General features: G+C 45.3%; 1 protein-coding gene across 3 annotated transcripts in view; it reads left to right on the top strand.

Moving 5' to 3' along the window:
* LOC130285093 (kinesin-like protein KIF19) overlaps positions 1 to 3,194 on the top strand; it is an 86,001-nt gene extending 82,807 nt beyond the window's left edge. For all 3 annotated transcript variants that reach the window (XM_056536289.1, XM_056536288.1, XM_056536290.1), the window contains one exon: positions 2,773 to 3,194. In XM_056536289.1, coding sequence (XP_056392264.1) covers positions 2,773 to 2,867 — 95 coding nt within the window. In that variant the 3' untranslated portion in view covers positions 2,868 to 3,194. The remainder of the gene's footprint in view (positions 1 to 2,772) is intronic.
* The last annotated feature ends 9,353 nt before the right edge of the window (positions 3,195 to 12,547 follow it).

The raw sequence follows: 12,547 nt of genomic DNA on the forward strand, positions 1-12,547 counted from the left end.
CATTTTCTAGAAAAAATTTCAGGGGGGCCAACATTTACGGCCATGACTGTATATCCTTGCTAATTCCTATTGAATACTGCGATCATTGCACAATGGGGACTCAATGTACAGAGTGGCTATAGTGGAGAGTTTGGCCCGACCCCATATATCATCCTTATTCCTTTCAATCTCCTAATAGAACTGTGAAAGCTTTCAACATTCAATTGGGATTATTGAGGTCATGAATATTTTATGACAGAGCTATCTCTCAGGTTATTATGAAGCTCACATATGTTTCCAGCGTTGCACGGTTTATGGGTCTTCTACCTCGGTAACAAAAGAGTTTCCAGATTACCTTAAATTATGTAATGTATATACGTAGTGGAAAATGATGCCGTCTGTCTGATATAATACAATGAAACACCCACTCAAGCGTGGGCCATAAAAGATTAATAGGGAGAAGGATTAATACATTGTACGTGACAAAGGTTCCGCATCCCATGGAGCATCCTCCTACAGTTCCATGCACAGAAACAGTATCTGTAGATTTACTGTGATCACTGACAGAGCAGAGAGAAAATGGGAAGAAGATAGTAGTGTAGAGAGCTGTCAGCAGCATGAATGGGATGGCCAGATATACTGTACAACATGCAGATCTGTGTGCTACTGAGGGGCAATGGAAAGCTGGGTCGTAATCCCTATCGACAATGTTATGGATGCCATAAGTGCTTGTCAGACAGAATCCTTGTAGGTGTAGAAGCCCTTTCCCAAAAAATTTACCCCCCCCCCCCCCCACACCCATTAGTGATATGTTTTTAATGAATGAAGTTGTTATTATTTTAAATCTCAATGCTTTTCTTTACTTAATTTCCTCTCCCCATATCTCTCCCAATCAATCTCCCCGGACCCCCTGCTCCTCTCCCCATGTCCCCTGCTCCTCTCCTATCTCCCCATGTCCCCTGCTCCTCTCCCTATCTCCCCAGACCCCCTGCTCCTCTCCCTATCTCCCCAGGACCCCTGCTCCTCTCCTATCTCCCCATGCCCCCTGCTCCCCACCCTATCTCCCCAGACCCCCTGCTCCTCTCCCTATCTCCCCAGGACCCCTGCTCCTCTCCTATCTCCCCAGATCCCCTGTTCCTATCTCCCTAGACCCCCTGCTCCTATCTCTCTAGACCCCCTGCTCCTATCTCTCTAGACCCCCTGCTCCTATCTCTCTAGACCCCCTGCTCCTATCTCTCTAGACCCCCTGCTCCTATCTCCCTATCTCCCCAGACCCCCTGCTCCTCTCCATATCTCCCCAGACCCCCTGCTCCTCTCCATATCTCCCCAGACCCCCTGCTCCTCTCCATATCTCCGCAGACCCCCTGCTCCTCTCCATATCTCCCTAGACCCCCTGCTCCTCTCCATATCTCCCCAGACCCCCTGCTCCTCTCCATATCTCCCCAGACCCCTTGCTCCTCTCCATATCTCCCCAGACCCCCTGCTCCTCTCCATATCTCCCCAGACCCCCTGCTCCTCTCCTATCTTCCCATGCCCCCTGCTCCTCTCCTACCTCCCCATGCCCCCTGCTCCTCTCCATATCTCCCCAGAACCCCTGCTCCTCTCCTATCTCCCCATGTCCCCTGACTCACAGAGGACGTCTTCTCTAATTGGAGTCACTCACTTTTCCTTTTCTTCACTTTCTGGCCTAGACTGTCATTAAGATTTCTCCTGGCCAAGACTTGTCTCCACAGAACTTACCAGACAAACATTAAGACTCCTTTCTCCATCATAATGTCCACCTTTTTACAAACTCCTCATATGTATTATTCCGCACAGTTATGGCCCCTGCTTTGTGCCCCCATATAGTATTTAGGAGCCTTTTGTGCCCCCATATAGTTGTTGGCCCCCTCTGTGCCCCCATATAGTTGTAGATCACTTCACTTTCCCCATATAGTTGTGTGCCCACACACCTGCCCCATATAGTTGTAGCTCCCACACTGCCTACATATGTTTGTTTGTTCCCTCTGTTCCCCATTATAGTTGTAGGCCCTACACTGCCACTATTTAAATGTAATCCTCTATACTTCCCCATATATATAGTTGAAGGCCCCCATACTGCCCCCATGTACTGTAGTTGTAGGTCCTGTGCTCCAGTTTATAATTGTAAGCCCTATATATGGTTGTAGGCCCACATACTGCCAATATGTAATGGTAGGAACCCATACTGCCCCCATATATAGTTGTAGGCTCCCATACTTCGCCCATGTACTGTAGTTGTAGGTCCTGTGCTCCAGTTTTTTAGTTGTAAGCCCTATATATGGTTGTAGGCCCACATATTGCCAATATGTAATGGTAGGAACCCATACTGCCCCATATATAGTTGTAGGCCTGCATATAGTTGTAGGCTCCCATATTTCGCCCATATATAGTTGTAGGTCCCCATACTGCCCATACTACACTTTGGTGCTCCACTGCAGTAGGTTCCGAGTCCAGAGGAGCACTGAAAATAACGGTAGTTATCGTCCACATCAGCCCATTGCCTGCGCTTCTTCTCTGCTGTCCCAGCAGCCACTGCACACCTCTCGGCCGCGGCAGCTATAAATGCAGTGACCAGTGGCTGCGATCACCATTACCGACTTTATTTTGCTTTCCCCTTTTGAACTACTAAGTTCCTCTGGGGGTACGCGTACTCCGGGTTGGGATCGGCTGGTGTAGGGGATCAGTGAATAGGATACGATGCGGAGTATTCAGGGGCAGTTGTCTGTACTACGGCCAACATTATACCTACCTATCTGTTTTGTCATTCCCTAGGTCCAGGCGAAGTCACACCCGGGAAATCCAGATCATCGTTTCCTAGAAAACCTGCACCAGACATACACAGCGGGAAAAAACCCATCAAGACCTGAGAACAGGAGAAAATGGCTGCACTGTAAAATAGAACCTGTGAATTGTGTATTACTGAAATGTTGGATAAAACAGGACTTTGAAAGATAAGATGTATTGTATCTACTTTATCTCTATTGCACATAGGGTTGCCACCTTTCTTGCAAAAAAAATAAAAAATACCAGCCATGCTAATTTGCATAATTAATTACATATGCGTGACATCACAGGATACACATATACAGGGGAAGATTTTGTCCTATTCTAACCCCTATAACTTTTTTATTTCTCCTTATACGGTCCTGTTTGAGGGCTCATTTTTTGCACCCCAATCTGTAGTTTTGAACAGTGCAATTTTTGTTTTGATGTGACTTTTTGATCTCTTTTTTTTTATTAAAGGGGTACTCCACCCCTAGACATCTTATCCCCTATCCAAAGGATAGGGGATAAGATGTCTGATCGTGGGGGTCCCGCCGCTGGGGACCCCCGCAATATAGCATGCGGCACCCACCTGTTTCTTGTCCGGAAGCACTGGAGGGTCTGGGTCCCAACCACGGGAACGGAAGTCCATGACGTCCCGACTCCACCCCCGTGTGACGTCACGCCCCGTCCCCTCAATGCAAGTCTATGGGAGAGGGTGTGACGTCACACGGGGGTGGAGTCGTGACGTCACGAACTTCCGTTCCCGTGGACGGGACCCAGACCCTCCAGCGCTTCTGGACAAAAAACAGGTGGGTGCCGCATGCTATATTGCGGTGGTCCCCAGTGGCGGGACCCCCGCGATCAGACATCTTATCCCCTATCCTTTGGATTGGGGATAAGATGTCTAGGGGTGGAGTACCCCTTTAAAATCAGGAGTTGCAGTAAGTTAATAACTACAACTCTCAACATTCCCTGATACAGCCTGTGGCTCAGCAGCTGCCCCAAACGAAAACTACGACTCCCAGCATGTTAGACCATATAGTAGTTGATAGTATAGGTCAGTGTTTCCCAACCAGGGGGGCCTCTAGCTGTTGCAAAACTACAATTCCCAGCAAGCCCGGACAGCCAACGGCTGTCCGGGCATGCTGGAAATTGTAGTTTTGTAACAGCTGGAGGCGCTCTGGTTGGGAAACACTGGTATAGGATATGGTGCAACATTCCGAAGTTGGAAGATTGGTTGCATGGCCGGTATTTTTTAATATAAAAATACAGGCAGAGTGGCCAAAATACCTGCCAGGTGGCAACCCTAATTGCACACAATGGCTGAGACTTTATAATACACTGGGGGAATATATCAGTAGTGGGTGGTGGGGGGGTTACATTTCTCATGATGTTTTGTTCTCTACTGTGTAAAACCCTTCCTTAGCCAGAATTTGGGCGCATCTCAAACAGTGGCGCACTGCAACTAAATCTCTTACATCACATGGTGCATCTTTACCTCAAAACTCTGGGATAGAGAAAAAATGGCGGCTTGTGTCACTCATTGTGGAGACTTCAGAAAGACAATTTATGTTAAAAAAAAAAAAGGGAACTGCAAAAATACAAAATACATTTTCTTTTTAAATATAGTGGTTCATTTCCCTATATTTTGCAATAATTTCCAACAAGGAAATCAACTGGTGGCAGAAAGTTAAACAGATTTGTAAATGACTTCTTTTAAAAAATATTTACCCTTCCAGTACTTTTAAGCAGCTGTATGCTACAGAGGAAATTCTTTTCTTTTTGAATTTCTTTTTTGTGTTGTCCACAGTGCTCTCTGCTGACACCTGATGCCCGTATCAGGAACTGTCCAGAGCAGCATAGGTTTGCTATGGGGATTTTCTCCTGCTCTGGACAGTTCCTGATACGGGCATCAGGTGTCAGCAGAGAACACTGTGGACAAGACATAAAAGAAATTCAAAAATAAAAGAATTTCCTTTGTAGCATACAGCTGCTAAAAAGTACTGGAAGGGTAAAGATTTTTCAATAGAAGGAATTTACAAATCTGTTTAACTTTCTGGCACCAGTTGATTAAAAAAAAAAAAAAAAAAAAGTTTTCCACCGGAGTACCCCTTTAAGGCCACTCCAAATCATACATCATCATGAAAAAATATAATTTATTAAACGTTTATGCAACAGACACTGAAAAAATGAATAATGCCATTCAAAACAGCCCATAAAGCACATGGTTTGCGCTTGTAGCCCCCACACAACGCTCACCTAATGAGGTGTCATAGCCAACTGAAACATGATCCTCGGTCTGATAAATTACCAGCCCCCTATAAGAGAGGAACCAAATTTGGGGCTAGTTCCTGTTGCCAACATTTGTTCTTAGCACATGCCAAGGAAGAGGAAGTCTAGAGTACATACACTTAGGAGCTGACTGACAACACTCGGGGCCCCCCGGACCAAAAAAAGGCAAGGGCCCTCTGCGAGGCTCCGCAGCTTGTCAATCTTCTGCCATACTCCTATTCCACCCATAGGTGTGCGCACTGGGTGTTCCGGGTGTGCCTGGGCACACTCTAATCCAGGGGCGGACTGACTCCAGGGGCGGCCGGTCCGAGAGCCTAGCCGGGTTAAGGGTCCGTTGGCGCTACTGAGGATCAGAGACACTTGTCCCAGATCCCCATCAGACATCGCTGCCTTCTCCGGTATGTGCGATACACGCACATACAGGAGAAGGCGTCCCCTCTGTCTGAGCCGCATCTGCAGCTTACACAGAGGAGACGTGACCTCCGCCCGCACGCAGTACAGGCGCTGATGATGTCACTCATCGGCGCCTGCACTGTGGAGGGGAGAAGACGCGGGCCCCTGCTGCTGAGGAGATCGCTGTGTGGGATATCAGGTAAGCATCACTTTTTTTTTTTAACCCTGCTTATACTTATGGGGAAAGGGGGAGGGGGGTAACTATGCCTATACCTATGGGGAAAGGGGGGGGGTAACTCTGCCTATACTTATGGGGAATGGGGGAGGGGGGTAACTCTGCCTATACCTATGGGGAAAGGGGGAGAACTCTGCCTATACCTATGGAGAAGAGGGGGGGGGGGACTCTATACCTATGGGATTGGGGAACAGGTAACTCTTCCAATACCTATGGAGAAAGGAGGGGTAGCTCTGCCTATACCTATGGGGAAAGGGGGGGGGGGTAACTCTGCCTATACCTATGGGGAAAAGGGGGGTTAACTCTGTTCCTATACCTATTGGGAAGGGGGGGTTAACTTTGCTGCCTATACCTATGGGGAAGAGGGGTTAAGTCTGATGCCTATACCTATGGGGAAGGGTGGGGGGCTAACTCTGCTGCGTATGTGTATATATATATGGGTGTATATATACTGTGTGTGTGTGTGTGTATATATATATATATAGCAAATCCAAAAAATCACTGCACAAGTAAGTTTTGGATCAGATAAAGCCGGTGGTTTTATTCTCAAATATGGTGCAACGTTTCGGCAATAGCCTTTATCATGCTTGATAAAGGCTATTGCCGAAACGCTGCCCCTTATTTGGGAATAAAACCACCAGCTTTATCTGATCCAAGACCTACTTGTGCGGTGATTTTTTGGATTTGCTGTACATTTATCCTGGGCTGGCGGCCTGGGCAACCACATGCACGTACGTTGGTCCTCGGTGCGGTCTAACCATCTACATATATACACACGCGCTTGGCGTGAGTTTGTGCTTTAGGGTGCACACCCTAATGCAATAGGCTGCACACGCCTATGATTCCACTCAAATCTCACACACACTAAACAAAAATGTATTTCTGTAAGAAACACTTTAACGTAGGTAAATTTCCATGACCAATAATACTGGTATACAAGGAGTAAATATATACCACCACACAATAACTGGATAATACCGCCATACTGTACTGAATAAAACCACTATACACAGACCAGTATACTATACAGGAAATGTATACAATATAAGTGATTATATACAGGACCATATAGTGGTAGATACCAGCTGTACACAGGATCTGTACCATATAAGTGATTACAGTTACATTTTGGGACTCACAATTACGTCTTTTCTGATCAGCAGCGTCCTCTTTCCTTTTTTTCTCCATCTGGATCAGACCACCATGTGGATCTCTTACCATCTACAGGACAAACATGTCAGACTCTGCATTTTTTCAGTGTCCTCCCCTCCTCTACAAAATCTGCCCATCTATATGCCCACAAACTGTAATAATGCCCTCCTTGGTGTCCTCCAGTTAACCCCCCCTTCCCTATAGGTATAGGCAGCAGTTACCCCCCCCCCTTCCCCATAGGTATAGGCAGCAGTTAACCCCCCCTTTCCCCATAGGTATAGGAAGCAGTTAACCCGCCTTTCCCCATAGGTATAGGCAGCAGTTAACACCCCCCTTTCCCCATAGGTATAGGTAGCAGTTAACACCCCCCTTTTCCCCATAGGTATAGGCATCAGTTAACACCCCCCCCCCCTTTCCCCATAGTTATAGGCAGCAGTTAACCCCCCCCCCCCCTATACCTATGGGGAAACGGGTGGGGGTTAACTGCTGCCTATACCTAGTGGGAAAGAGGGGTGTTAACTGCTGCGAACATGCTCCAGGGGCTGATGGTAACACGGTGCCGAGTGAAAGATCGCGGCGGCGGGACCCCCACGATCAGGCATCTTAGCGCCGGAGTACCCCTTTAAGATTTTTAAATAGAAGTAATTTACAAATCTGTTTAACTTTCTGTCACCAGTTGATTAAAAAAAAAATGTTTTCCAGCGGAGTACCCCATTAAGCAGTGGTAAGGTTATGCTGAGAGTTGTAGTTTCACTCATCATAACTGTAGAACTTACAAGTGACTCCAGCTCTGATGGGACATAGTCAGGAGAATACACAATGATATCAGTGACGTCTTCTCTATAGTGAGGAGAATACACAATGATATCAGTGACTACAGGTGACGTCTTCTCTATAGTGAGAAGAATACACAATGATATCAGTGACTACAGGTGATGTCTTTTCTATAGTGAGGAGAATACACAATGATATCAGTGACAACAGGTGACGTCTTCTCTATAGTGAGGAGAATACACAATGATATCAGTGATTACAGGTGACATCTTCTCTATAGTGAGGAGAATACACAATGATATCAGTGACTACAGATGACGTCTTCTCTATAGTGAGGAGAATATACAATGATATCAGTGATTACAGGTTAAGTCTTCTCTATAGTGAGGAGAATACACAATGATATCAGTGACTACAGGTGACGTCTTCTCTATAGTGATGAGAATACACAATGATATCAGTGACTACAGGTGATGTCTTCTCTATAGTGAGGAGAAATCACAATGATATCAGTGACTACAGGTGACGTCCTCTCTAAAGTGATGAGAATACACAATGATATCAGTTACTACAGGTGACGTCTTCTCTATAGTGAGGAGAATACACAATGATATCAGTGACTACAGGTGACGTCTTCTCTATAGTGAGGAGAATACACAATGATATCAGTGATTACAGGTGACGTCTTCTCTATAGTGAGGAGAATACACAATGATATCAGTGATTACAGGTGACGTCTTCTCTATAGTGAGGAGAATACACAATTATATCAGTGACTACAAGTGATGTATTTTCTATAGTGAGGAGAATACACAATGATATCAGTGACTACAGGTGACGTCTTCTCTATAGTGAGGAGAATACACAATGATATCAGTGACTACGTGACGTCTTCTCTGTAGTGAGGAGAATACACAATGATATCAGTGACTACAGGTGACGTCTTCTCTGTAGTGAGGAGAATACACAACGATATCAGTGACTACAAGTGATGTCTTTTCTATAGTGAGGAGAATACACAATGATATCAGTGACTACAGGTGACGTCTTCTCTATAGTGAGGAGAATACACAACGATATCAGTGACTACAAGTGATGTCTTTTCTATAGTGGGGAGAATACACAATGATATCAGTGACTACAGGTGATGTTTTCTCTATAGTCTTTATTTATCTAATTCAGCTGGTACATACCGCCTTGACTTGTTCGAGCTAAATCTTTTCTCTGCAGAATGTGACGCCGAGATGGCTCCTCACTTTGTCAGTGGATTCTGATCCTCTATATGAAAACAATTATTATTATAAACCTGCCAGACACTGTATCCTCTAAATATAATACTACTATACACTGTACCCTCTGAATATAAATTTGCCACATACTGTACCCTCTAAATATAATACTGTCACACACCATACCCACTGAATATAATAGATTGAATATAACAGATTGTACCTACTGAATATAATATTATGAAACACTGTACCCACTGAATATAATACTACCACACACTGTACCCACTGAATATAATACTACCACACACTGTACCCACTGAATATACTACCACACACTGTACCCACTGAATATAATACTATGACACACTGTACATTCTGAATATAATACTACCACACACTGTACATTCTGAATATAATACCATCACACACTGCACTCTCTGAATACAAACCTGCCACACACCATAACCTCTAAATGCAATGCTACCATACACTGTGCTGTCTTAATATACTACCACACACTGCACCCTCTGAATAATACCTTGCCATACAGTGCACCTTCTGAATACGATACCACAACAGCAGTAGCACCCCTCATCGTCCATTAGCTGAGGCTATTACAACAGGAGGGGGGATTGTTGGTGTTGCTGGTGGATGATGGGGGAGCAACTGCTGGGGGGGTGGTTGCTGGTGGATGATGAGGGTGCTACTGCCAGGAGAGGGAAGCATTAGGTAGGCAGCAGTCCCCCACATTAGATAGCAGTTTCCCCACATTAGGTAGCATAGTTTCCTCACATTAGGTAGCATAGTTTCCCCACATTAGGTAGCATTGTTTCCCCACATTAGGTAGCATAGATTCCCCACATTAGGTAGCATAGTTTCCCCACATTAGGTAGCATAGTTTCCCCCATTAGGTAGCAGTTTCCCCACATTAGGTAGCATAGTTTCCCCACATTAGGTAGCATAGTTTCCCCACATTGGGTAGCATAGTTTCCCCACATTAGGTAGCATAGTTTCCCCACATTAGGCAGCATAGTTCCCCCACATTAGGTAGCATAGTTTCCCCACATTAGGTAGCACAGTGCTGAGAGGCATGGTGTCACCTCATCAGGCTGGTGTCACCTGGTGCGCACCCCGATCACTGCACCACTGGTGGGACTGCCTGCTATCAAGCTGAGAGACTGTTTGGTACCCAGTTGAGAGACAGCTTGCTATCCTGTTAAGATAATTCTTGCTATCCAAGCGAGAGACTGTTTTTTACTCTAGCATGCTGGGAGTTGTAATTTTGCAACATCTGGAGGTCCACTGTCATATATTAAATATGGTGCGTGCTCTTATCTGACATCTATCCTTGAAATCATAGATCTTTGCTGTCATGGACCAATAGTCTCCAAGCGGGTCCCTTACATAAAATGGCATGGTGCTGTGTGGCTGCCGTAGCACCGTGTCTGTAGTGTGGCCCAGAGTCAGTGGTTAGGTCGGGCAGCATTGGGGCTGTTCTGCCACTGGGCCATTCCCCCTATAGTCACTGGTGTTGCAGCAGTGGTGGTCGCCGGTCAGTGCCATGTAATTTTATGTTAGCGACCTGTTAATAGGACGTGGCTAGCGGGCTCACACATCATGATCATAGCATACACCAAGGACCTGTTAGTTTTATATACAGTATATATACAGGTGAAACACGAAAAATTAGAATATCGTGCAAAGTTAATTTATTTCAGTAATGCAACTTAAAAGGTGAAACTAATATATGAGAGAGACTCATTACATGCAAAGCAAGATAGTCCAAGCCGTGATTTGTCATAATTGTGATGATTATTAGTGTTGAGCGGCATAGGCCATATTCGAATTCGCGAATATTCGCGAATATATGGACGAATATTCGTCATATGCGTATGCGAAAATTCGTATATGTGAAAATTAGCATATGCACATTTTCGCATATGCGAAAATTCGCACGCCAGTCTCACACAGTAGTATTAGAGCCTTCTTTACACCACATAAGCTGGAAGCAGAGAGGGGTGATCACTGTGATGTGTACTGTGAAAAAACAAAAAAAAAACGAATATTCGTAATTACGAATATATAGCGCTATATTCGCGAATATGCGATATTCGCGAATAAAATTCGAATTGCGAATATTTGCGAGCAACACTAATGATTATGTCTTACAGCTCATGAAAACCCCAAATCCCCAATATATGATATGATTTGGGAGCCATCTCACCTGCTGGTGTTGGTCACTGGACTTCATTAAGTCCAGGGACAACGCATCCATCTACCAGGAGATATTGGAGCACTTCATGCTTCCTTTACTTTTAAAGGGGTACTCCGGCGCTAAGACATCTTATGCCCTATCCAAAGGATAGGGGATAAGATGCCTGATCGCGGGGGTCCTGCCGCTGGGGACCCCCGTGATCTTTCACGCAGCACCCCGTTATCATCAGCCCCTGAAGAATGTTCGCTCCAGGGGCAAGCCTACGGGAGGGGGCGTGATAGCTGACAATCCTGTTCGGAAAAAGTGATAAGGTGCAGGCAGTCACAGGAGGCTTGGTTAAGGACTCCAACTTCACATACAATTTCGAAAAAACCGCAGCACACAACTGGTCTTTAGTGCAAATAAAGTGGCTAGTTTATTCCACCATCATCAATTGCAACGTTTCAGTGATCTCACATCACCATCCTGCATGCCTGAGGATAGTGATGTGAGATCACTGAAACATTGCAATTGATGATGATGGAATAAACTAGCCACTTTATTTGCACTAAAGACCAGTTGTGTGCTGCGTTTTTTTCGAAATTCTAGATAGATAGATAGATAGATAAATCGCTGATGTTCAAACCAGGCATCAGAATGGGAAAGAAAGGGGATTTAGATGACTTTGGATGTGACATGGTTGTTGGTGCCAGATAGGCCGGTCTGAGTATTTCAGTAACTGCTGATCTCTTGGGAATTCCACACACAACCATCTCTGGGATTTACATAGATTAGTCCGAAAAAGAGAAAATATCCAGTGAGCGGCAGTTGTGTGGAGGAAAATGCCTTGCTGATGTCAGAGAAGAATGGGCAGACTGGTTAACAAGACAAAAAAGGAAACAGTAACGAAAATAACCACAGGTTACAGCCAAGGTATGCGGAATACCATCTCTGAATGCACAAAACGTAAATCCTTAAAGCAGATGGGCTACAGCAGCAGAAGACCACATTGGGGGCCACTCCTGTCAGCTAAGAACAGGAAACCGAGATTACAATTCTCACAGGCACCAAAACTGAACAATGGAAGATGGAAGAACAATGTCTGGTCTGATGAGTCTCAATCCCAGCTGCCACATTCAGAAGGCAAGGGCAGAAATTTGCGTAAACAACAATAAAGTATGGATCCCTCCAGTCTTGTATTAACAGGTGACACTGCTGCTGGTGGGTACATGGTGTGAGGGGACATCTTCTTACCACGTTTTGGACCCCTTAATGCCTATTTGCTATTTATATTATACTCTAATATTTTATGTGGTGTCTTCAAACAAACATCTCACCAAATTAAACTGTAAATCATTTTCTCTATTCCTCCTTATAAATAGAAGATGATAATAGAGCAGGACACGGGCGGCACTGGAGCGGTGCTGAGGATAGGCTTGCCCTCAGTGACCGTAAGAATGATGGCGGCCGCCGCCCGGTCACGTGAGCCCCCTGTGGTCCCGGAGCGGT

This window comes from Hyla sarda, chromosome 8, assembly GCF_029499605.1.
Source record: "Hyla sarda isolate aHylSar1 chromosome 8, aHylSar1.hap1, whole genome shotgun sequence".
Taxonomy (NCBI): domain Eukaryota; kingdom Metazoa; phylum Chordata; class Amphibia; order Anura; family Hylidae; genus Hyla; species Hyla sarda.